This window comes from Agelaius tricolor, unplaced genomic scaffold (genome assembly GCF_023055355.1).
Source record: "Agelaius tricolor isolate 1412-34295 unplaced genomic scaffold, bAgeTri1.0.p SCAF_9, whole genome shotgun sequence".
NCBI classification, from domain to species: Eukaryota; Metazoa; Chordata; class Aves; order Passeriformes; family Icteridae; genus Agelaius; species Agelaius tricolor.
Window position 1 is genome coordinate 47,690,461 of NW_027269269.1, and position 24,479 is coordinate 47,714,939.

The following is a 24,479-nucleotide window of genomic DNA, read 5'->3' on the forward strand; positions in this document are numbered from 1 at the left end:
TTGATTTATTAAGGTGACATAATGTGACAACTGCTTTGAAGCAAAAATTCAAACTCCCTGGTGAGATTAAGGATGAGTTTAATTTTAAAATTATTGAGATGCTGTTGTTGCTGCAAAAGAATTAAGCTTGCCTTTTTTAATTTGTATCTTGGTATGACTTCTTCTCACAGACTGGCTGGGGTTGGAAGGGAAGCAGGGATTGCTTTGTGCTTCTCTGCTGCAGAGGATCCACATGGAGCAGCATCCAAATCCAAACTCACCGAGATTAAGGCCTTGGGACAGAGGAAAAGCTAAACCAACCTCCCTCAGCTGTTCCTGCATGGAGAGTGAGGCAAACACTACACTTCAGGAAGGGAGGAAAGCTGCACAGGAGGTATTTCATGATTCTGTTCCTAAATTCCACTTCCCAGTGTCCTCAGGGGAGAAGGATGGGCTTGTTGGAAGGAGAGGGAGGTGTAGAAATTCAGATTATCAGAACTTCTGCCTCCCCTCACTCATCCTGGGGTCACACTGCTCAGGCTTGATGGGACAAGCAAACTTCAGCCATGCAAATCCCAAAGAGCCAAAACTCCCCATCCCCATGGCACTGGACCCCATGTCCTCACCCTGATCACCTTAAAGGTGTGGCCTCAGAAGCAAGGGAGAGAGAAATACGGCACTGCAGAAAGTCTGAGAGCAGAATTAGGGTGTAAAGATCCCCCTTCCCTCATTCTAATTCAGTCAAAGAAGTAAAAGGATCCTTTTGGAAATGACTCAAAATATGGCTAACATTGAAGGAATAACCTTTCCTTTTGGCTGCACGACTGAGGTGCAGCATTTGGATTTTCAAGAGCTGGCTGATTTGCATAGGCACATAATTTCTTATAAGTGGAGCTGGCAGTGCTGCCAAGAGTTGCAGTTGGCCAATAATTTCCCTTGTAAAATCCTGCTCCTGCTGGGGTAAATTATTTTTCAGTGCTCTGAAATTTCTTGTGTTGAGCCTCTGTCTCAGTCAGTGAATACTTGCAGTTTCATTTTACAGTAATTGGTGTGGTTTCTTAACATGTATGAAAGAAAACTAGAAAAGGGGGGAAAAAAAGTCATCTATTCTCAAGATAATTGTGTCATGATGTCCCAGAAAAAAGATGGAGCTGGTGGCACTAGGGGAGGAGACTGAGATTTCTGTAGCTCTAATTTTCTGACTCAGACCAAAGCCTAGATGCTTTGAAACGCTCTACAGTTAAAAAAAAATCTCTAGAATTCAGTCAAATGAGGATAAAAGACATCAATTTCTCAAAGCCATCTGCAAGGACTTGTTTTAAAACCCAGGCTCTGAAAGTGCCCTGGTTTAGGATGGCTCAGTTACAGTCCCAGACATGAAATATCCTGCTTTAAATGATGCCTGCTCCAGAAAGATTTTTTTTTTTTATTCTTCTAATTGCAGGTGCTGGAAGGATGATTTTACAATTTTCAGTCTGTCAGTTCAGTAAATCAGTAAAGAGTTGGTTTTATTTCTTACAGTTTCAAGGCTCTAGAAGAGAGATTTTTTGCTCTTTGAGTTTGTAAAGGACACAGGTGGCTTTAGAGGGAAGGACAGAATTAAGAATATTGAAACAGTCCTAATGGAGGGAATTTGCCCAATCCCACAATTTACCATGGATTAATACCTGTGGTTCTCCTGGTCCCAAAAGAATCTCATGGTTTATATCTGAGGTATTTTTTTCTATGCTCAACAAGTGCAGAGGTACTTCCCCTAACAGAATGGGAGAGGAGAAAGCCAATTGTTTTGGGAAAGGAACTTAGAATTATTTAATATATATTTTGTTGGAGTTTTTTAACAATGAAAGCAAGAAGACCACAGTTTTTGGAGGTTTTATGGGAAGAAAAATGCTTGGAATGGTCAGCAGAGATGACCTGGTGTCTGCCCAAGGTCCCTTCAGCTGCTCACCTTGGACAGTGCCGCATTTTCCGTGTGCTCCAGGAATCCTGGTGACCAATGGGTGTAAATCAGTGTCCTCTAAAGGAGAACAATGCCAGAAAACAGGCTCCAGGCACAGCTCAGCTTTACTGTGGCTGCTGCAGGGCTTTGTTTCAGGGAACAGGAGAGCTGCTGTGCCCCACAGAAGCCTGCTCTGTTCTGAGCACAGCCTGGCTCTGGAGCTCACTGATAAATAACTCTTTTTATGCTGCACATCTGGGGGAAGGGCGGCTTCCCCTGCTGGCCACATGCCTGCTAAATAAAGCCCAGAGGAAATTGGTTCTGCGTGCCGCTGTCAGAGAGGTGAAGGCTCAGCAGTGACCTCTGGCCCCTTGAACTCCAGGGACTGGATGCTCCACGAGGTTGGCAATGCCAAATCCTTGCTTTGCTCCAGAAGAGCCTTGGCCAGCCAGGTTATTCTTTAAAGGGATTAGCTAGCACAGCTTGGCAAATGAGTTATAGGGGACCAGAGTCCTGCTTTCCTCCCCGTTCAAAGACAGAGGTTGGGAAAATGCAGAGTAATAAAGAAAAAAAAATTAAAATAGAGATGTTAGAGCGCCGAAGCTAAACTGTAAAATTATAGAGCAATAGTATATTTGAGTAAATTTATTCATCCCCATAAAATAATTAATGATCAGCTGTGAGGCAAGTACTAACTATGCCCTAAAGACAGATTTTGGTGATGAATTGCCCAACTAATCAGACTCTCTTAAACTCCTTTTTTCACTCCTGGTGAAGTACCTGGGTGCTCTCCCAACGTGTCCTGTGACAAACCTGTCAGGGGGGGCTGCCAATAAAGAAAAGTCCCATTTCAGTGTGATTCTGCAGGGCAGTGTTTGACCCTGCAGAACGTGCTCAGTGTACCAGGGAGGATAGGAAGAATTCCAAAGGAAAGAAAAGGAAAAAGAAGCACTTGTGGCAACTCAAACCTCCGATTATTTAAGTACTTTGGGACCCATTTGCATTTGGACACAAGTACATTGAAGACAAATATAGCTGAAGCTAATCCTTTGTATAAATTTTGAGATGATTGGGTGTGTGTCTCTATGGGGTTACTCATGAAGCTGGAACTGGAAAGAGAGGAATTCTGTTTCATTCAATTTGTGGGATGTAATTTAAATGTAATAGTCTTCAATGAAAGGAGGTAGGAAATTGAGGAAGGGAGTGTCTTGTTTGAACAAATCAGAGACTTGATTTGCCTCTTCCTGTGCAAATTTCCCTTAATGCTTGATATTAGCAAATTGTTTTTCCTGCACAGAAGTGCAAAGAAACAGAAAATTTTACAGAGGTTCTATAGGGAAAGTAAATATTGAAATCCATAGTACAAAACCTTGCTGAGATGCCTGATTTTAAATGTCCCTCGGGTCTTAAAGAAAAGCAAAAACCTGTTTTATACATGAGCCTAAATCCACACCAAAGAGAGTTAGGGATACACTTATTATTAGCCATTGCAAGTAACCCAATAGGAACTGTTTGTTTTTATATAATTGGTGATAAAATTTACCAATATATGTAAAAAGTGATCCTATTCTAGGCAAAAAAAAAAAAAAAGTCCAACTTATGCAATTGTTGTACAGAAATCTGAAGTTCTCGTGTCGTTCTCAGCCTGTCCTTGTTTTTGTGGGTATTAGTCAGACCTTAAACAATGATGGTTTTCGTCAAAGATAAGCTCTCAAGCAAACAGGAAGAGGGTGTAGTAAAAAGTGAACATAAACCATATACTGGAACTGCTGGAATCAAAAGATTTTATCGGCCTTTTCTTTTTTATTATGTCTGTATATTGCAATATATCCATCTATTGTTTTTTTCTTTCGTTGCTGTCCCCTGGCACCAGGAAATTGTATTTAACACAGGGTATCTTTGTGTCCAGGCTGGAAACTGTTGTGCAGAAATCCTTTAATTTGCATGATGAATTTATGAAATCCTTTATGAATTAGCACAGTTTGTGGCGGATACAGCTGACTTGAAAGTGATGGCCTCTGGAGAACAAATATCATGAGGAAAATCAGTTTTCCCCCACATTTATCTGGCCAAATAGCAATGAAATTTTTCCTCTGTGTGCTCTTCATGTACATTTTTACAGTAAAAAACCCTCCTGCAGTTACCATCTGTGATCTGAAAGCATATCATCTGATAAAAAAAAGCAAATTAAAAAAAAACTGGCTGCTCTGCAGAAGTATTCACTGAACCCCTCAGTGAGGCAGATTTTAACTGTGACTTTCCTGTACAAAATATGGATACTGCAGAGCAGACCAAAATCCCCCAGAGGTTAGAGTTAATTTGGCCCTCTGGAGAAATTGCTTGGGTAATAGAGACATTCAGCACCTTGCCATCTCTTAATTTGCCTCTAATTTTGGCTCACCCTATTTCTCCCTGAACAAAACTATGCAGGCTCCTGGAAGCTTTTTAATTTCAATTCAAGGCAGGTTCTGTTGCAGCCTCTTGCTCTGAAGATGAAGCATTAATGACAATGCTTTTTTTGCCTATTTTTTTTTTTGTGTAGATTTATAATTTCTTTTCTAGGATTTGTCCCATAGTGTGTTCAGCTGGTGATTCCACAGCATTCTTGCATAAATTAAGCCCTGCTCCTTCAGCTGTGCATTGCAACTGCAAGCAACCTGCTTCCAGCACCACTGGAACTTGCTTAAGTCACAAGCACCTAAAATATCACATTAAAAACTTATCCCAGAAATGTTCCCTGCCTTAGTGTCTGAAAACTGATTCCCTGTCCTGTTCTGCACTTGCCCTTTTTACCTCAGTGGGGATCTCACAGCAGTGGCTGGAGCCACTCACCTGGGCTCTGCTGAGCTGAGGATTATTTTGCTCCCAAGGATGTGAGAGATTTGCAGAACCAGGGCAAGTCCTGAGGTCAGACCTTGCTGTACCCTTCATTTTCCAGCAGCTGCTTCATTGTTTTCTGGAGGTTGCTGCTACCCCTTTAAAAACAAGCATCCCAAGAATTTGCTTTTGAAACAGGCTTCCCCTCTCCAAATCCAATTATACTCTTTCAGCTGGGTCATTTTCAGCCCCTGCTGCATTTTTGGTTCTTTGGGTTTTTTTTACTGAATTTATTAAAAAACACACATCTCTGCCATAGGGAAAGCAAAGGGAATTTTCACCCTGCTGACTCCCAGAGCCCCTCCTGGCTCAGGTGGGTTTTTTTCCCCTTTGGAAACCAGGGCAGGGCAGACAGAGGCAGCTCCCCCCAGCCAGACAGGGAGTCTGGGGCTCATCCCATGCAGGACAGGAAGGAGCTTGGGCCATCCAGGAATGGACAGCAGGAGAATCTCAACAGGAAAAAGGAAAAGGATTCGGGATGGGGAAGTGGGAAACCAAACTTTATCATTCATGTTGGCTGAGATAAAGGGGTGCATTTTATTTTAGCAGTGGCAGGAAAAATTCAGCAGGCCAGATGGCCCTGTGACACTGACTGTGAAGTGACACACCAGAGCTGCTATCAGAATTTTGGAAGGAATCATTTCAGTTTAGAAAGAATAAATACAGAACACTTTGTTAACAAACAAATAAGTAAATAATCTCTGAAGCCATTTTCATACAATTCCCCCCTGCCGTTTCCATACAATTTTTAATAAATTCATGTTGTAGCCATGTATAAAGACCCTCTTGTTATGGGCAGTGAATGGGGCCAAAAATGGACCACATTGCCTTCTTCAAAAAACTGGACATCTGTTCTTAGAAAACATTGTTTAAATGCAGTACAATTAAATGTATTCCTTAGCTTCAAAAAAAATTACAACAGTCCAGGGTAATTTCTATTTTTGCTATCTGCGGGGTGTTGTTATCTGGGTTTAAATGGGGATTATTTAACACTGACTTGTTTTGTTTTAATTAACCCTCCAAATTCCTGTTTCAAACGCCTCTTGGTCTTTGGTACTTCAGTGTGAAGGCCCTGCCTTGCTGCCTGGGAGCTGCCAGGGGTGAGCAGGCTGGGGTGCAGGAGGACGTGTCACTTGGGAAGATGCCACTCTTCTGCTCAGGTGTCTTTCTGCTGGAGCACTCAGCAAACTCTCCTTGTGTAACATTTTGCACTCAGTGCTGCACTGCCCAGCAGAAACAATGGAACGAATCAAGTGGAGAGGCTCTCAGGACAGAAAAATGCATTAATTTTTGTTGTGAAATCCCATGTAAATTTTCTTAACCACACACAGCAAGGGAGGGCAAAGACCTTTGCTTCTCACAGCTCTCAGTGTTTCTTACTTTCAGCACAGCATTTTATTTCTGCAGCCAGCAAGAGGCTCAAAGTTCATAAAATGCCTGAATCTGGGTCAGGAAATATTTCTGTGTGTTGCAAGCTGATTTCCCTGTCCGATGTATGCTGGAGGTGTTGAGAACAAGGCATCACTGCTGTGTCATTGCTCTGCCTTCTGAAAATGAGCTGTTAGGAGCCCAAAAAGAAAATTCTGGGATAAAACTCCCCCCTCTATTCACTGGTACCATGCTGTGCTCCTGCTGTCACTCGAGGGTTTAGTCTGAAGGAAAAGAACAAGCATCACAAGCTCAGCAATACTAATTCTGAAAGAGATGGATTTGAGCTGACCCCCTCCAAGCCCTGAGAGCTGCAGTGTTAACCAGCCCCAGCTGGGGATGGGGATGGTGGCAAGGGCTCAGCTGCAGCTCCTCTGGGTCTGACAAACACCTGCCAGGTCCTGAGCCTGTCCTGGGGCTCTGGCACTGGCCTTGCAGCGCAAGGGCTCCCAGTTTCACCCTCTGGGCCATAGAGAATATCCTTGGCACTTTTCCCTGCTGTTTTCCCGGGAAAAATCTGTGTTCCTGAGCATTTAACCCTTCTAAACCTCATCAGTTATCAACTCAAGAAGAGTTAGCAGCTCAGGAGTTCATTTTGTACAGCATTTATCTCCTGAGGGTCAAAACACACCAGAAACCAAGATTCACAGTGCTGTTGGTGGGATTGTTTCCCTTTTTATAAATTGCAAACAGTAAACCAGTCTCATTTAATATATTATTACGTCTTAAGTAATATTTTATTAAGTATATTATATATGATTATATATTAATATATATTATACATTATAATATATTCTATTGTATTAATAAGTATATTATATTATATAGTATCTATTATATAGTATATTATGAAGTCTTATTATTAAGTAAATCAGTCTTATTTAATATATTATATATTTAGATGTCATCTAAACATCTATTTTGCTTGCACTGTTTCTTGGTCCACCTTGGCTCTCTGGTGATTCCAATCATATAAAAGTGCTCAAACTCACGGCTTGAAAATGGACAATTTTCAAAAATCTCTATTTAATTCTGCAAGAAATGCTGCTGCATGAGGGTGGCTGCACATTTATTAGAACATCATGTTGAAACAGGGATTTTGAACGTAAGGGAGTTAAGAGTTGAAGTTTTAGAAGTATTTTGCTTTTGATTAATATTATTTTTAAAGCCAAGTGGTCATTTTAAAAGCTGGGGCGTGGAAATGCAATCAGTTTGGGTGTTTTACCTCTTCCCCCTCCCTCCCTCCCCACTCTTGGATATGTCACACAAAATCTGAGCTTGACTCTGTCCCTTCCCTGGTGAGGTAAAATACAGCACAATAATTTAACAGTGCAAGCAGACAGGCTGCACCTCAGCACTGCCCAAAGACAGTCAGGATGCTGTGCATGGAAAAATCAGCTGTCCCAAAAGTGAGGAGGACACTCCAAGCTGCTTTGGCTCATGGAGTGCTGCCTGCTGCTTTGTGAATGGAACCAGAACTGTTTGCATGTGTCTGTGTGTCTGTGTCAGGCCTTTTGTTTATGACTCCAGTCACTGTTTCCATTTCAGAAGAAATAAGATAAATCCTTTTGACATTCTAGCTCTTTCTCTTCTTGGCTCTAACTGATGCTGAATAATTCAGATTTGGCAAAGGGTTTTGTCTGCCCTGAAATTGAATTTCTCAACGTTTGCTGGTAAAAATTGCCAACTTTAGTCTGGGCTACAAAGGTTTTTACACATTTCAAACCTGAAGAGACGCCTGTGTGGGTTTTTCTTTTTTTCAGGTCTCTATTGTTCTAGTAAAAGACAATAATCTCCCAATAAGCCTTTCTGCCATTTTAGATCAGTATATTTCTCTATCTACATAAAAGTCATATTATACATTACTCTATTTCCATTTATTACTCTTTACAGCTATTTACCTCCATGTGTAACAACATGTGTAATACTTTTTGGATGTGAGTATCAAGAGACAGAACAGGACATTAAGACAGCACTGAAAGTTTTGCTTGTTTGGGGTTTTGCTTGTGGGGTTTTGTTTGTTTGGAGTTTTTTAATAGGAAAATATAGAGGACAAGTGTTGGAGCAGATGCTTTGGGTTCTTAACTTTGTGCTATAAATACTTCTACATCAAAGAAAACCAAAAAGTCAAGCCTGCTCTCTTTTTGAGACAAAAAGGTGGGGAAAAGGAAAGTGAACTATTGATGTGTGATACCTGATTGAGCAGCACTGTGGGTGCAGTTAATAAAAACAGAGTGCTGGGAGAAATTTGCAGGTTCAGAAAGGATCCTCTGCTACAGACAAGCCAGGGATTTCTCAGAATAATCACTACCAGTGCTGGACCTGCTTTCTCTGAAGCTATTTATAGCAAAACAATCCGAATACAGGATATTTGGTAAGCATCATGCATCCGGTGTTTATAAAAATAAAAGCTCCTGCATGATTTGTAAAGCTATAAATAAAGCAAGAGGTTCCTGTGCATTGGAATTTGTATTGTTTGCCTGAGTGGCTGCACCAGCAGCTGGGCAGCCCCAGCTCCCTCAGCAGGGAGATGCCCTTCAGCATCCCTGCATCCCTCTGCTGGATCCACTCTGGCAGCTCCCTGTCCCTCCAGTCCTGAGCACAGCAACATGAATAAACTTTATGAAATAAACCCAGCACTAACACGCACAGAGGACACATTTAAACTAAGCTTAAATTTAAATTAGTTTAAAAATCCAGATGGTTTTTGACCAGTGACAACAGAGCACATGTACAGCATCACAGCAGGGCAAAGTTCAGGGTCGCACCACAGGCTTCGCTCCTACAGCCAGTGATTAATTACATTTTAATTACATTTTAATTACATTTTAACTAAATTTTAATGACATTTTAATGACACTTTAATTACAATCTAATTCGCTGGGGCGTGCTGGTGCGGCCCGCGGCCGCCAGAGGGCAGCAAGGGCGCGGCGCCCTCATTTCTGATTTAAATTCACTTTAAAAGTGTCAATAATGAGCCAAAAACCGCCTGTCCTTCGAAAGCTATGCAAAAAAGGGCGGGGTTTTGTGGGGTTTTTTGTTTTGTTTGTTTGTTTGTTTGCTTGTTTGTTTGTTTATTGGGTTTTTTGTTGATTTTTGGTTTTAATGGTTTGGTTTTCTGGTTTTTGGGGGTTTTTTTTAGCTTAGCTGATGTAAAAACAGTGATGAATTGATATTATTAATCAGTACTGCTGTCCATTCAGATTTGCCTTAGATGATAGCATTTCACGTTCCTTTGATCATCTGGGAATGTGAAGCTATTTGTTGCAGCTATTTCTTTAAAAGTCTGTGTTTCTCAGTAGTCATACTATACACAAGTGCAAGAACAACAAATTTTTTCCTCCTTTCTCCTGTTCTGATGTGTATCTATTTATCTGTGTATTTATACACCGAGTAAATTGATATTTTTTTTTCATTTCTTTGCTTGAAATTCTCTGCAAAATTTGAGTTTTAGGTATGCAGACATGCATGATAACATAAAATATCATTTGATACTTGGTAGCAGAATAATCGGTCCCTGCCTTTTGTTCAGGCCACTGTCAATTTGCAGCCTTAGTTTTAGGGGTGGTTTTGGGTTTTCTTGGTGGATTTTTTTTTTTTTTTTTTTTTTTTTTAAGGCCACTGAAATGACCATCATGCAAGGGACAAGTCACCCTGGTGCAATGAAAGCAAACAAGAAAAAAAAAATTAAAGCTACTAAGTCATGTTGCCTATGCTGTTGGTGTTCTCTGACTTAAATACTTTGCTAGGAAGAGAATAATACTGCTTATAAAAAAATAATAACTGTTCAGGAACTAGGATCTGATTTTTCAGGGTCTGGGTTTTTTTTACTTTTTTATTTATGGGCTTTTTTATTATTACAATTTTTTTCTTGCTATTTTCTCTAAGGCAGAAAAATATTAAATTTCCAGATTTTTGTAGCAATAAAAGGTATTGGCACATCTCCTTTATAATATGCTTAGTTTAGGCTGTCTGAGACTCAGCTCCTAAATTAAAAACCACCCATTGCAAGCTGGTTTTTAGAGAGCTGATGAGTTAAATGAATCACCTGCTGAAGACACCTCATTCTCCTGATTGCCTGCAGCTGGCTCCTGGATAAAATGTGCACCCTAAACACCTGGGGCAGGGTTCAGTTGCTTAAGTATCCAGTCCTCAGCCTCTTTCATTGTCTTTGTTCCTTGCAAGGGCAGTTTGGAGCTGGTAAATCACGTAGGACTGGTAGATCCACACATCTCTGAAGCTGCAGGTAGGAACCCAGATTATGTGGGCAGGGAAAATGGTTTTTGATAAATTTGGGGTTTAAAAATGTTGCCAAAATAAGGCAGGAGCTTCTTTCCTCAGTGGAATCTGAAAAGGTGCAAAGTTTAATTCATTTTCTGCTGGGATTCTTCTAGGCTGACCTGAAAGGAAAGGCTTAAGGATTAAGAGGGAATTTAATTCTCTAAACTGTCTGGATTTCTCCATCCCACCTTTCTGTGTCTTTTTAATTCCATTTTTTATTCCTATTATGATTATTTTTTATTTCTTACTCATTTTCTTAGTCCTTCCTCCCTCCTGTACCTCTCCTAAAGCTGCATTTCAGGCTCCACCTCAATTTCTTCACTCACTTCTGATTTCAATTCACTTCAATTTATTTTCTCTCTTACTTGGGTGTTAAGGATCTAAATTATATGCAGAAAGAAAGCAAACATATTGTATTGTGAAACTACATTTTCCTTGATGTCTGTGGGCAAAAAACCCTCACAAATACTTCATAGAGTCATCACAGGATGGTTTGGACTAAAAGGGACCTTAAATATTGAATTATGAAGTTGATGGTGGTGGCTGTTTTGTGGGAGCAATTCTTGGATTTTGGTTGAATTTTGGAGGTGGAATCGAGCTGACGAGGAAGGTGCAGAACCCCAGGGGTGGTGCCAGTGGAAAGAATCCCCCTCCTGTTTCTTCTGTCCTGGCACAAATCGGGTGACAGAAATTGGGTGACATTGAGCACATTTAGCTGAGCACCAGAGGGGGACTGCAGCTCCCGACCTGCAAGGACAGGGTGACTGTCACTGGCTTGTGATGCAAATTAAAATTTCCTCAACCTCATGAGCAAAGTCCGAGCTCGCTCTCTGTCCTGGACATTTATCTGCGCCAGCTGTAGCTCATCAATTTTCAGTTTGGATTGATTGCAAAGGCATGATGAGTAAGCTGAGAGGGAAAGTGCACAGAAGTTTGTTTTGTGTAGTTTATGGGCAGCAGGGGAATGCCAATGTTGGCTTTTTGTTCTACCACTTTTACACATTTATTTATATATATATAAATATATATATATAAATATATATAATATATATTTATATATAATATACATATATATTTATATATTATATATAAATATATATATAATATAAATATATATAAAAATATATAATATATAAATATACTATATATAATTATATATAGAACATATAAATATATTATATATTAGATAATAATATATAATATAATAAAATAATTATTACAATAATACTTATAATAGCATAACAATAAAATATTATAATAATAAATATAATTATAATATTATATATTATAATTATATATTATAATATTTATAATATATTAATAGTGTATTAATATTATAATTATATATTATATTTTATAATATATGTTATGCATATAATTCTATATAAATAAACAATAAATTTAAATATATTTATAAATATATATTTTAATTTGAAATTAAAAATGAATTTATATATATAAAAATTCATTTATATATATATATATAAATTCATTTTTAATTTCAGATTTTAAAATATATATTTTTATATATATTTCAAAAAAAATTTTAATTAGTTTTAAAAATTATTATTGGGAGCACCTGCTGGATGTTTTAGGGTTGGAAACCGGGATCAGAGACTGAAAAAAAGCGAGGTGCAAAGAGCTGAGAAGGAAGGTGCAAGGCCCCGGGGTGTGGCGTGCTCTTGGAAGGCTGCAAGGAGAAAGGGAGATGCAGCATCTGTGTGTGTGTCCTGGCACATTTTTGTGTGTGAGGAATGTGCCAGACTCTGAGAATCCAAGTGTTGGTGGGGTGTGTGCAGTTTACAGGTTGTGAAGGAAAGAAAATTGTCATTTGATTGTGGGGTGAACACAGGTTTGCAAATATAAGGGTTATGAGCAAGCGTTTTGTCCTCGTTTATCTCTGCAAGATGTAGCTGGAAACTTTTCAAGTTATCTCTTGAAAGGTCAGCGACAACTTTGCATGCTGACACGTTTTCCTTGTCGTGTTTTTAGCTGGAAACGATTTGGTTTAGCGATCCCGGGAATATTTTGGGATGTGTAGCTGTAAGGGAGCTGTAAGTGAAGTACCCAGCACAGCGGAGTGCTCGGATTTATCTTTTAGCAGCTTTTCCATGGGAAGAGCTGCTGGAAGTTGAAGGTTTGAAATTGGAAAAGCCGCAATTCCCGTTCTGCGCGGCGGGGAATGGGACCGGGGGGGCCGGGGGCCGGGAGGGGACCCGGGATGGCGCCGGGCCCGCGGGCGCCGTCTGGCGGACACAGTGCGGCGGTGCAGAGCAGGACCCTCCGGTGGGCGGCGGCGGAACTGCAGCGCCATTGGGGCTTTAATAAAGAATATTTATTTTATTTTTATTTTATTTTTATATGATTATTGTTTATATTATTATTGCTTTCATTTTTATTGGTTTTATTATTTTATTTGTTTATTTTCACTCGTGTTCACGTTGAGCCTCTCGCTGAACCCAAGAGATAAGCAATTTCTTGCCAATTTCTTGCTTCTACTGACCAACTGAACCCATCCCAAACCCCCTAAATAATTTGGAGGATTTTTTTTCCCCAGCTTAGGCAGGGAGTTCTTTTTGAGGAAAAAAAAAAAAAACCAAATTAAAAGATATGGGGTCTAAGGAGAAGAGAGGGGTTCTGCGTTAAATTAAAAAAGCACTGGGATAAGCAAATCTCTGGAATGTCTCATATTCTCTCCCAGCCTGGCTTTTGTGTGATTTGCTCTTGATTCCAACTGCTCCCAGGGGATTTTCAACCTTTGGGGATAAAATGAGCTGCTGAGCCTGACAGAAAATAACGGGAAAACTCTCTGGGATCAGGCAGTGGGAGCCTCTGTGTAGTGCCATAACACAAAACAATGACAGACTGGCAGGGGAATACTGACAGTTTATTTCACAGAGCATTGCAGAGTTTATTTTGATCTAGCTCTAGTCTCATCAAAAAAGTATCATCCTCTGTTTTTTTTTTTCCAAAAAAAAGGTAGCAAATATTCAGGACAATAACAGTCAGTGCATTATGCATGAAATTTGGGTCTTGTTTAAAAAACAAAAAGAAAAGAAAAAGAAGTTAATTGTGAAAACAACTCTTTGTTGGTTTGCTTTTATCACTTCCAAGCTTTTAAGCATTTAACCTTTCAATAAAGTCATCTCCAAGGATAGAAACAGAACATGCAGGTGATCACCAACAGATGCTGAGGTTTAACAACATCTCTCACTTGGCAATGACAATCCACCAGGAACGGTTCAATACAGCACCACATCAATGGGAGAAGCAACTTTGTTCTCAAAATACCTTCAAATCCACCAAAGTCTTGCACTTCTGCAGAACGAGACACGCTGCATTTCATGGACTTGAGAGTACCATGGAGAAGGACAGTATTTGGGGAAGGTAAGAGCAGGGGCTTATTCCACTTACACTCAAAAAAACTTGGGGGAGATGCAATTGATTTTGGGTGGTGCTTTTTAAAGCATCCAAATTCACATTGTGATTATCAACATGGTTTTTTTCACATAGTTAAGTTGGCCACTTTTGCCCCCAACTCTTAAGACACTAAGCCCAAACTTCAGGGTTTCAAAATCCCACTGGATTTCAGCTTAAAAGGACAGAGCAGTTCCAAAACAAGAAGAAACTGCTCAGGGCTGTTTCTCTCGTGGCTTTGGGTGTGGAATGTGATATATATCAGCATTCCCCAGACAGCATTCTCCTCTATTTTTTTTCATTTTTTACCTTTTTTTGTTGTTGTTGTTGTTTACTTTTAACCTCTGGCACAAGATTTTGGGTTAAAGCCATTTGCATTGGAACCTTGCTGATGGGAGCCTCTGCCTTGAGATCCCACCAGCATCTGCTGCAAGACCATCACTCCTTTGGAGGACACGAGTGTGCAGCTTTAAAGATCCTGCTTTTACAGCAAGGAGCAAAGGTCTCCTTGCAGGAATAAATTACACCCCAGGGCTGCTTTGCCTTCCAGACTATTTACAACTTCTTCACCCAGGGGCATCTCCTCGGCCCAGAGAGGGGGACGCTCCCAGCGCACCACCACCACCTCCCCTCCCAGAAGGGAAGCAAGGAGTGACTGCAAATGCCACTTGCAGTGGCAGGCACTTCAGCCAGATCCCAGCAGTGATGGTGCCCATGGCATTGCCTGTCACAAGCCATTGGGGCTCCCAGCAGAGCCCAGCCTGGGGAGAAGAGAGAAAAAAAGGGGAAAAAAAAATAGAAATCAAGAACTGCTGCCAGCAGAGACCAATCTGCAGCCAATGCCCAGGATTTGCCTTTAAAACTCTGGCAGGACATTCTAAGAAGGCCATTCCCCATGGAGCAGCCAGGCTTTGGGGAAGGAGGATGGGACAAGGAGCAGGTGCCCAAGTGACTGAGCCAGTGCAAGCCCTTCCCTGGCTCTGAACCTCAGCAGGGAAGAGCAGCGAGAATTCCTCTCCCAGGCAAGCTTCTCTTCTCCCAACAGCCTCCTGTTGCATCAGAGCTACAATTTCATTGCCCAGGAAAAGGGGAACGGGGGAAGAACAAAAGAAAAGAAACCAGAACAAAATCAACACTTCACAAGAACATCACAACATTCAGCTACACAGTCGCTGCACCAGGGGAAGGACTGGATTAGGGAAAGGGGGAGAAATGGGACACAGGTCCAATGTGTTGCTCCCAAACCCCCCCAAGGGGACTCGGACTCTCACATCAAGATCCAAAAACTTCAGCCATAAGGTTGAGGATTTAATGAACACAGTATTTCCACTCATGCCCTGGAAAAATTACACTCAAAAAAAAAAAAAAAAAAAAAAGACAAAAAATTCAGATTTTCTACATATTTACAAAAACAAGCCCCCCAGCCTCACAACCAGGGAGGTGGAGCAGCCAGTGGTGGGGAGTGGGAGCAGGTTTCTGCCCGAGCAGCAGTTCCTCAGAGGCTCCCATCCCAGGGAGGAAGGCAGGAGAGCACGGCTCTCGCTGCAGGAGCGTGGCAGAGCCTCAGGCGGTGACAGAGCCTCAGTTGATGCGCAGCTTGGTGTCCGTGGGTGTCACCAGTTCGTTGGCAAAGCCGTTCTCGGAGCAGAAGGACAGCTCATCTGTGCTCTCCACGCCGTTGTTGATCTCTGGGAAGGGCACAGAAAGCAGGGAGGTCATCCCAGGAGTTTCCCCCTGGATGGGGAATGGAGGTGCTGAGCAGCCATGCAGTCCCAGCACGTGGCACCCCTCGGATCTGCTCTCATTTACAGCCAGTTCTGAACATGCTCTGCCTCCAGTCTGGAGCTCAGCTCTACATTTCAGCCTTTCAAAACCCAGCCAGCACCAGAGCAGAGCTGGATCCCCTCTGCCTCCCCCACCCCCTACACCTGATGTCATTGCCACAGGCTGGGCAAGTCACCTGTGGGAGAGTGGTACTTTGAACCTAATCCCTGCCCATCCTGGAAAAGGACTGGCTTCTCCAGTCACTGGTTTCACTGGGAAAAACTTGCACCCACCAGTCTTTTAATGGTGAAACATCCACCCTAAGCAGGAATAATTGTTTCAGAGGCACAAAACTTCATTCTGAACCCCCCACCTCTAAGGGTTTTTATGTCTAGGACATGTTAGGGAAGCTTAATTCTGCTGTGCCAAGCTGCTTTCCCTGTCTGGGTTCCCTGGATTTATACCTGATTTTCAGCACCTCTGGCTGACATTTCACACAGTAAGCAATGTTGCCTTTTTGCTCTGTCTGTGCCCAGAGCACTAAACCCTGATCCCTGCTGGGCATCTCCAGACCCTAAATACAAAAAAAGAAAACCCATAACAAAGCTCAGGGGGTGGGGGGATTATATTCACATTCCTTCAAAGGTGAGCTTTCCAGCTTCATGCACCACATTTAACCTTTTAAAGCTAAACATTTCCATCTTTGCTCACAGTTTTGCTATCTTTCTTAGAGGTGGAGTGTGATAGACACATTGCCAATGTGTTCCAACAGAAATAAACTCTGGGAGGAGCATGAGGATATCAGGAATGCCACAACCTCTAATGCCACAGAATTCCAGGTCTAGCCCAACCTCATCCCCATGTCTATGGTCACATGTGCCATTATCAGTGGGTTTTTTGGCCTCTGACAATGGTGAGTGGAGAAGATGTGGGACAGTGTGAGATGGGAAAACCCGGGAAACTAAATGCAGGATTTCTGAGCTTATCAGTGCTGGGATGGGCCACAGAATCACAGAACAGTTTGGGCTGGAAAGGACCTTAAGGGTCATCCCATTCCAACCCCCATGAGCCTCGCCCATATCCCATGAGCGCAGTGCAGCAAGGTCAGCCCAGTCCCCTGACCCACAGCAGGAAAAAGCCCCTGAATCACGAGCAGCTCCTCCCTCAGTGGGGTGAGAGCTGAGGGAGGCACCCAGCAGCCCCATCCCTACCTGAGAAGATCAGCTTCTCCTTCATGATCTTGACGTCCTGGCTGGAGCGGCGCACGGCGGCGCTGAGCATGATCTGCTCAGGGTTGTAGGTCCTGATGCTGCCCAGGCGCCACCTGCAAGGCAGGAACAGCATCTCAGGGACTGGTTCTGGAGACACAGGAGCACCCTCAGTGCCAGAGACCCTTTGCTCCCTTGCACAGCCCCACGTGGCAGGAGGATGTTCAGAGATGAGTGACCTCAGGCATCTCTAAGCACCTTGAGCACCCTACTTCCACCTGGGAATTAAGCCCATGGATTCACAAATCCATGAACTAATTTCCACAAGGGCTGTAGCTGTCTCACAGCCCTCTCCAGTTGTGCAAAGGAGACAGAGGTGTTTAAACTTTTAGAGGGAGCAGAATAAGAGAACCAGCCAAGTAAAGAAACCACAAATTGATTTCCCTCACCGAGTGCCGTGGTCAGGCTTGTGGGAGAAGAGAGCTCAGAGACAATTTAAAGTTTCAAACCTGAGACACAGCAAGGAAATGACCTCAGATTGTGACAGGGGAGGTTTAGATTTGGTATAGGAAATATTCCTGCCCCAAAAAATATTCCTGCCCAGGGCAGTGGCAGAGTGCCCATCTTTGGAGGGATTTAACAGCCACGTGGATGTGGCACTTGGGGACACTGAGAGCAGCCCTGTGGCAGATCCCCATTAGGAGGGGAAGGTGGGCTGTTGGAATAGGGAAAACATGGCCTGGTGGGCTCAGCCAAGGCAGCTGTTCCCAAGATCCCACCACAAGGGGATGATGTTTAGGCCAGGCTTTCACAGCCCACACCCCACTGAGCCATCAGCAAATCCCACTCTCCCTGCCAGAGCCAGGGATGCCCTGAAACTATTTGATGAAGAAACAGCAGGGATTTAGGGTGGCTTATGAGGTTTCTGATCTGCTGGCACCATCTAGTGGCTCACCCACACAAGCGAAGGTGACAAAACAATCACCTTCTCTTCCATTTCAAACCCCCTAGCCAGCCCCAGGAGCAGAAGATTTGAGGAGCCCACAAATCTCCAGCCTGGGTCTACAGCATCAACCTGACAAATCAACGTCCACAAAGGAGGTTCTGCAATTTTTTCCCCAGGTAAATGCAGCTGGTGTCAGTTTTGTAGGGTTTCCACCCCCTTCCCAAGTCCCAGTGCTTGACACTGGGTGACCTGAATCAGGCTTTGAGCAGGGTACAGATGAAGGCTACACAGAAAAGAAAGGGTGGGATGGCAACACGACACAACTCACAGACCCATGGACAGAAGCAATGCAGAGGAAGCACAAGGAGGCAAAAACATTGAAGTATAAAACAAATAATTTTTTTTTTCTCTTCTATCATCATCATCATCTAAACTGAGCCACTCTGACCTGGAAGAACATATTTTTTGCCTTAGTATCCCCTGCAGGCAGATCCCACTAAGCCCAATGTGATTGCAAGATCTCACAGGATAAGACCCTCCTCAAACTCTAAATCAGGACCAAAACACATTGGTGCAAATCTTTTCTTTGCCCACCACACCAGGATTTTCAGCATCAAGTCACTCTGTGGCCAAAAGTGACCCCTGACCCACAGATCCCAGCTATCCCAGGGAGGACAGGGGTCCCTCTGAGGCACAGAGAGCCCAGCCTCAAACATGTGCAGGGACCAAGGGCTTTTCTCCTGCTGCCCAGAGGAGCAGGCACTGCTCTGTGCTCTCCACCTCCCGTGGTGGCTGTGGGCAGAGCCAGGGTGGTAAAACACACACGAGGAGATGATGGCTCCTCTCACAGAGGTGAGCCAGGAAAGGGTCACCCCATCTCTCAGGGGTGCTTTGAAATATCCTCTCAGAAGGGCCACCAGAACATTTAACCAGATGAAACTCCAACCAACACCACATGAAACACTCTGTGCTGTGCTCAGAAGCCTTAGGGTCTCCAGAAAGCTGGTTGAATAGAAAAGAGCACCTCTCCTACCCCCTTGGACTCTGTTGTGATGGCCCAGGTTTGGGACAGCAGCGTGCAAAAAGGCCAGAGAGACAGCAGGAAGGTCCTGTTCTGGGAGGCTGGCGTCAGAGCAGACCAGACGGACACGGGGTGGGAACAGACTAAAAAATACTGGGACAACAACACAGAGACAGCATACACCGGGTTAGGGCCACAGCCAGACCCTGGGGTCTGGGGAGGGGAGATGCTCAATGCCATGGAAAGGGGGTGGGAGAGGAAAAATGGGGTTGTTTGGCACTGAGGTGGTAAGATGGAGCAAGCACAGAGCCAAGCCAGCTGCAGAGTCCCCCTCCTGTGCCTGCTCCTGCCTCAAGCCTGCCTCTCCTCATCCATGGGCAAGGGGAGAGAGAAGGGGAGACCACCCGACCTCCCTGCACCCACAGGAGGGCTCAGCCCAGCCCTGCTCTGGGGAGATGCCACGGGACCAGAACACCAGAGCACCTCATGGACACCTGCAGGGGCCAACCCTGACCCCGAGGCAGTGGGTGGGGGCAACCAAATGCTCAGGAGTGCAAGGCCATGGCACAGAGCAGGAGCAATGGAGAAGGGAACACGTGAAGAGCTCGGTCTGACTGGGGAGGGGGCGAAGGCTTTAGTGCAGACAAGAGCCAGCACTTCCCTCCAAAGGGTGGGAATGACTGGTGAGGGAAGGGCCAAAAAGAGGAGAAATCTGGGGCTCTGATGGCACCTCAAATCCAGCACCCCAGGCTCAGTTCCCTCCCCTGCTGCAGAGCTCTTTGTTTTCACACTGTATTTCCAGCTTCACTGTGGTGCAACTGGGGGAGATCCCAATTGATGAGCCAAACCTTTCCAGTTATCAGCCCCATTCATTCAGACAAGTGCTACTTTGTATAATTGAATAGATTCCATGATTTTCTTTGGGATAGAGGCTGGTCTCAAACATCTCTGGTAAATACAGGAAGGAAGGGGATATTTTGCATGGGATTATTCCCACAGAGAAAGCATTACATCCTCTGGGAATCTCCTAATTACAGTATGGCCTCAGAGCTGGGCTGTTTTAAAAGGCACTGACTTTGATCATTGTCACAGGAGGTCAGATTGCCTTCAAAACATCCACTGGCTTCAGCATCAGACTTCCCTGGTGCTCATGGCTATGGACTGTGCAATGCTCACACCCTCACGGTCCCCTCCTGAAGCCAGATGTTGGAAAGCATCAGAAAAGCTGCATCCTGCCCTGACCATCTGCAGTGAAGCCATAGCAGAGAGGGAGAAAGAAAGAGAGAAAGGAAGGTTGAATGAAAAAGAGAAAGAGGAGGAAAGCACCAGAATTACCTGATCATGTGATAGCTGTGAGATGCCAGAATGCAGCAGAGAGAGAAAGAGGAGGAACATGCACAACAGTCAGAGCAGTAAGAAAATAAACAAGGCAAAGAGGCAAAAAAAGGTTAGTTAGAAGTCATCACAGTTGGTATTCCCCCTCTGGAGAGGCTGCCACGTTCCTGTCACTGGGGCTGGAGCAGAAGAGCAGGAGCAGTCCCTACCATGGCTGAGGAGACAGAAGCCATGCAGAGGACAGAGCACAAGCACATCAAAGCCTCTGCTCCCACCCACCCCCTCATCCTTGCATGAAGGAAGCAGCTCTGGTTTGCCCCAAAAAGGACTTGGGGGAAAAAACCAAAACAACCAAACTAAACCAACCAACCAAAAACACACCAAAAAATCAACTGAGACACTGAAGGCCAAATGCCAAGCCCCATTCCCCAGAGCTGAATCACATCAGCAGGTGGTAGTTGGGCAGTTCTGCTCTGATTTGGTTTTGACAAATCCTCACCCTGCTAGCAACTCGTTCATGTGGTGGAGAAACTGCAACATCAGGGAAAAGGGTCTGTCCTGCACAAGGCTCTTGGAAGAGCAAGCCCTTTACTGCAGAAAAGTTCAATTTCTGGAGTAGAGCTTCTCCTTCTTTCTAACTAATTACCTGATTTGATGTGCAGAATCATAACATTTCCCACAGTAACTCCCTGCCTGTGGCAGGGGTGTTGGAACTAAATGATCTTTAAGGTCCCTTCCAACCCAAACCACTGCATGATTCCATAATATTTCTACATCCAAAGAGGAACAAACTGATATAAGACAACTGTAACATGTTCTTTTTGAACACTGTAGTGGTGGAATCTCAAAATCCCTCCCATTTTCTTCTTTTAAAGCATTGTAATGTCTTTGTCAACATTCTTTTCCCTAAAGCATTTACAGTTTCTCTTCCACATATTTTAGGAGCAAAGGAAGGCATCTGACACTACTAATTTGTGATCTCTCATTCTTAAAAGGTGCATCCAATTCTCCATCCCACCTTGGGAGTGGAATTATTGTTTGCAAGGATTTTTTAATGAATATTTCCCCTGCTATTGCAATCCAAGAACTGAGGCTCAGGGTACTCCTCTCTCCCACCTCCACCCGACAATCTGGACAAAACCACAGGTCACAAACACACAAGAGCAGAGCTGTAACAAACTTACTTCTGGAATATAAAAACTCCTACAATTACAAGAAATGAAATGAGATCAGACGTGATCCAGATTAGGTGGTACTCGTCTGGAGGCTGCAAGAAAACAGAAAACAGGAGCAGACCTTAAACATTTGGGTTTGTGCAACCACAGGGAGACCACACATGGCTGGAGTTACCACTGAGGAGCAAGAAAAGCACAGAGCTGCAGGGGTTAGGTATAAATCACAATATTTATGACCTTCCTAATGCCAGGCTGTCATCCAAAACTATCAGGCGAAACTGCAAACAGGAACAATTTGAAACTCTCCCTCCTTTTTGTGTGCTGACATTTTCTCAGAGCTCTCTGGGCTGAAAGTTTCCTATCTCAGCTGAACCTCAAGGTGAGGGCAAGATGCTGTTTGGGAATCCAAGTCTGGGGGAAAATAGGGAAATATATCCATGTAGGGTCCATTTTAAGTGCAGATGTGACCTTTTAGGCACAGCCCCATGCTGTAAATGTGATTTCTGTCCTTTCAGGCACTGGTAGCTCTGGTTCCAGTTGCCAATCTAAGTGGTCATCACACCAGCTGAACCACCATCACTGGGTCTCTGCTTATTGTCCAGCAATGGGGTAACCAGAGATAAATCCTCAATTTGGGATTCAGAACAGGCAAAAATCTCATTTTACAACTTGGCCAAGACACAGAGGCCTGGTTTGCTGGTTCACCTGTGTGCCTGCTTCTCCTGCAACTCTTAACAGCTGCTCAGCAGGTCTGCAAAGGTGCTCTTCCCTCAGAGGAGAACTGGGAAAATCATGTGGGTTAAATAGGGAGTGCAATGCAGTCTTCAAGAATCCCACCCAAAGTGATGGGATTGTGCAAGAGCAAACTGATGGCACTGTGCAAGAGCAGCACCAATTCATTATCATCTCAGGGCTCAGCTGGACAGAGCAGGAAAACCCTCAATACCAGGCAAACCTCCCGGGAAAACCTCTCACCTCCACACCCCCCCAGTGCATTTCCTGGTGCCAGAGGCTCCCAGGGTGGTGCTTACCATGAGCCAGATGGGGAAAGGCACCTTGCGGAGGAGGTGGGAGCTGTCGGAGGTGACCGAGGGGACGCCGGCGCACCAGAGGATGGAGAACAGCCAGGGCTCGTTCACCGTGTACAGGTTCACACTCAGGTTGGCCATGGTGTAGTCCCTGCCAGGGCACACACAGGGTGACATGCAGGACCCCACCAAACCTCATCTCTTGCCAGCTGGGTTTATGTGGTTTGAATTGTGGAAAGTAAGAGATTTTAACAGGGCATGGGCATCTTGTGATCAGCCCAAGGGCACTGCAGGGCAATGGTTTGATCCTGACAGCTTTCCTCACCTCTTGGCTGCTGTCTGGCACAGGCCACAGACCATCTCAGATGCTTCCCCAGGAATGATGGACATGGTGTGTTTCTGGAACAACCATCTCATCGTGCTGATGTGAAATTAGCATCTGCCTCAGACGCTTGTAACATTTCGGGGGCAATCTGCTTAATTAAACACTAGCAGACCTGTCTCCAACATCACCTCCTGCAACTTCCATGCCCTTGGTTTGGGGACAATTGCAGAACTACAGCTTCCAGTCTCCTGAGGTGATTTTCCAAGCAGCTAAAACTGTCAGCAGCAAACCAAGCACTGGCAATTACCTGGTACCCAGATAATTCACAGAAATTGCTCTGTTTCCTCATCTATGAAGGAGAAGCATCAACAATCTCCCTCACATGGGCAGCACAGATTAATCCCTGCAATTCAACACAGGCAGAACACTTTGAGGTGGAAGGTCACACAGAGCAAGACATGGACATCTCCCAGCTCTCAGCAGGAACAAGGTGCTCCAAAGGGGTGCTCAAGGCAGGGGTGGTTGCAGCAATGCTGCATCCAGGTGCTGGATTTGGGGGAGATTTGAGAGAACTGTGTTAAACCAGGGCTGCAGCAAAATTTGGCTGAGCACCACAGGGTTCAAGAATCATTCAGGTGACGGCTCTTATTTTGGAGACAGCTCAGGTGGGGTTGATGGGAGACTGGGGCTAAACTGGGATAGATGAGTGAGTGGGCATAGAGCCCTCTCCATGGGACAGAGCAAACAGGAGGAAAAATAAGCAGGGATTATCCTGCAGATGAAGCACAACCTTGGTTTTAAGGGTGAGGAGCTGGACTGACTGCTGGCAGACAGACACAGCTGGATCACCCCAAACAGGGCCACACTCTCAAACAGCTGCAGGCTCAGCTCTTCCCTACATCAGCTCTAATATCCAGCCAGACAGCTCCTTTGGAGATTTCTCTTCTGCAAACCTGCTTAATTTAAATTTCAAAAACCAGAAAAGCCCTACTAGAAACAATCTGCCCTCCCTAGGAAAGGGGGCAAAGCTGGGAGCTAAAACACCACACAGTTCAATACAGGCTCAGGCAGGACAGGAACCCCTTGCTGTGCCAGGGCCATTACAGAGAAAAGCTGATCAGCCTAAATAGATGATACAGGACAGGAGTTTCTCCTTCTGAAAAGAGAAATTTCTGAAAGCATATCCAGACTTTGGGCTAACCAAAATTCCGTGCTAGCAGCCCTGGAGCAGACAAAGGGCAGCTGTTAATGAGGATGGAGCAGCACTCAGAGGGAACTCAGTGTGAAAGGCTTTCACTTTTTCCCAGAACTGAGTGCAATAAGAATCAGCCAATTCATACATTTGTATTTCAAAGAAGCTCATCATATCCTGAGACAGCATGTAGAGATGCCAGAGGCAGCTGTGCATTCCCAGAAACAGCCTGGATTCTGGGTGATGGGCAGGGAAAAGCTTGCCCAGCTCAAGCTTCCAAGAGCAAATCCATCTGGAAAGATCCCTGTGTGCAGCCAGACAGGCTGGGATGCTCAGGAAAGGATGCTGAGGGCTCTGGCAGTACCTGACCTCCTCGTTGGTGACCTTGGTGTAGCGCAGGTTGAGCTTCACGATGCCCTTCTCCCTCAGGCGCTCTGCGTCCAGCTTCAGGCCAGAAGTCTGCTGGAAACCAGGAGCAACCTGCCTGACCAGCTGCCTCTCCGTGTCTGGCAGCCACATCACCTGTGGGGGGAGCAAGAAAGGGCACAGGGTATGGCAAATGTG

The 24,479-nt window shown here is 44.3% G+C and overlaps 1 protein-coding gene across 2 annotated transcripts in view; it reads right to left on the minus strand.

Moving 5' to 3' along the window:
• Positions 1 to 13,545: 13,545 nt before the first annotated feature.
• LOC139593134 (glycerophosphodiester phosphodiesterase domain-containing protein 5) overlaps positions 13,546 to 24,479 on the minus strand; it is a 28,933-nt gene continuing 17,999 nt past the window's right edge. Inside the window, exons 10-15 of one of the 2 annotated variants that reach the window (XM_071433825.1) lie at positions 24,280 to 24,437; positions 22,402 to 22,549; positions 21,380 to 21,462; positions 20,196 to 20,210; positions 16,897 to 17,009; positions 13,546 to 15,609 (exon numbers count right to left, since the gene is read on the minus strand). In XM_071433825.1, coding sequence (XP_071289926.1) covers positions 15,503 to 15,609; positions 16,897 to 17,009; positions 20,196 to 20,210; positions 21,380 to 21,462; positions 22,402 to 22,549; positions 24,280 to 24,437 — 624 coding nt within the window. In that variant the 3' untranslated portion in view covers positions 13,546 to 15,502. The remainder of the gene's footprint in view (positions 15,610 to 16,896; positions 17,010 to 20,195; positions 20,211 to 21,379; positions 21,463 to 22,401; positions 22,550 to 24,279; positions 24,438 to 24,479) is intronic. The other variant, XM_071433827.1, reaches the window with a different exon arrangement.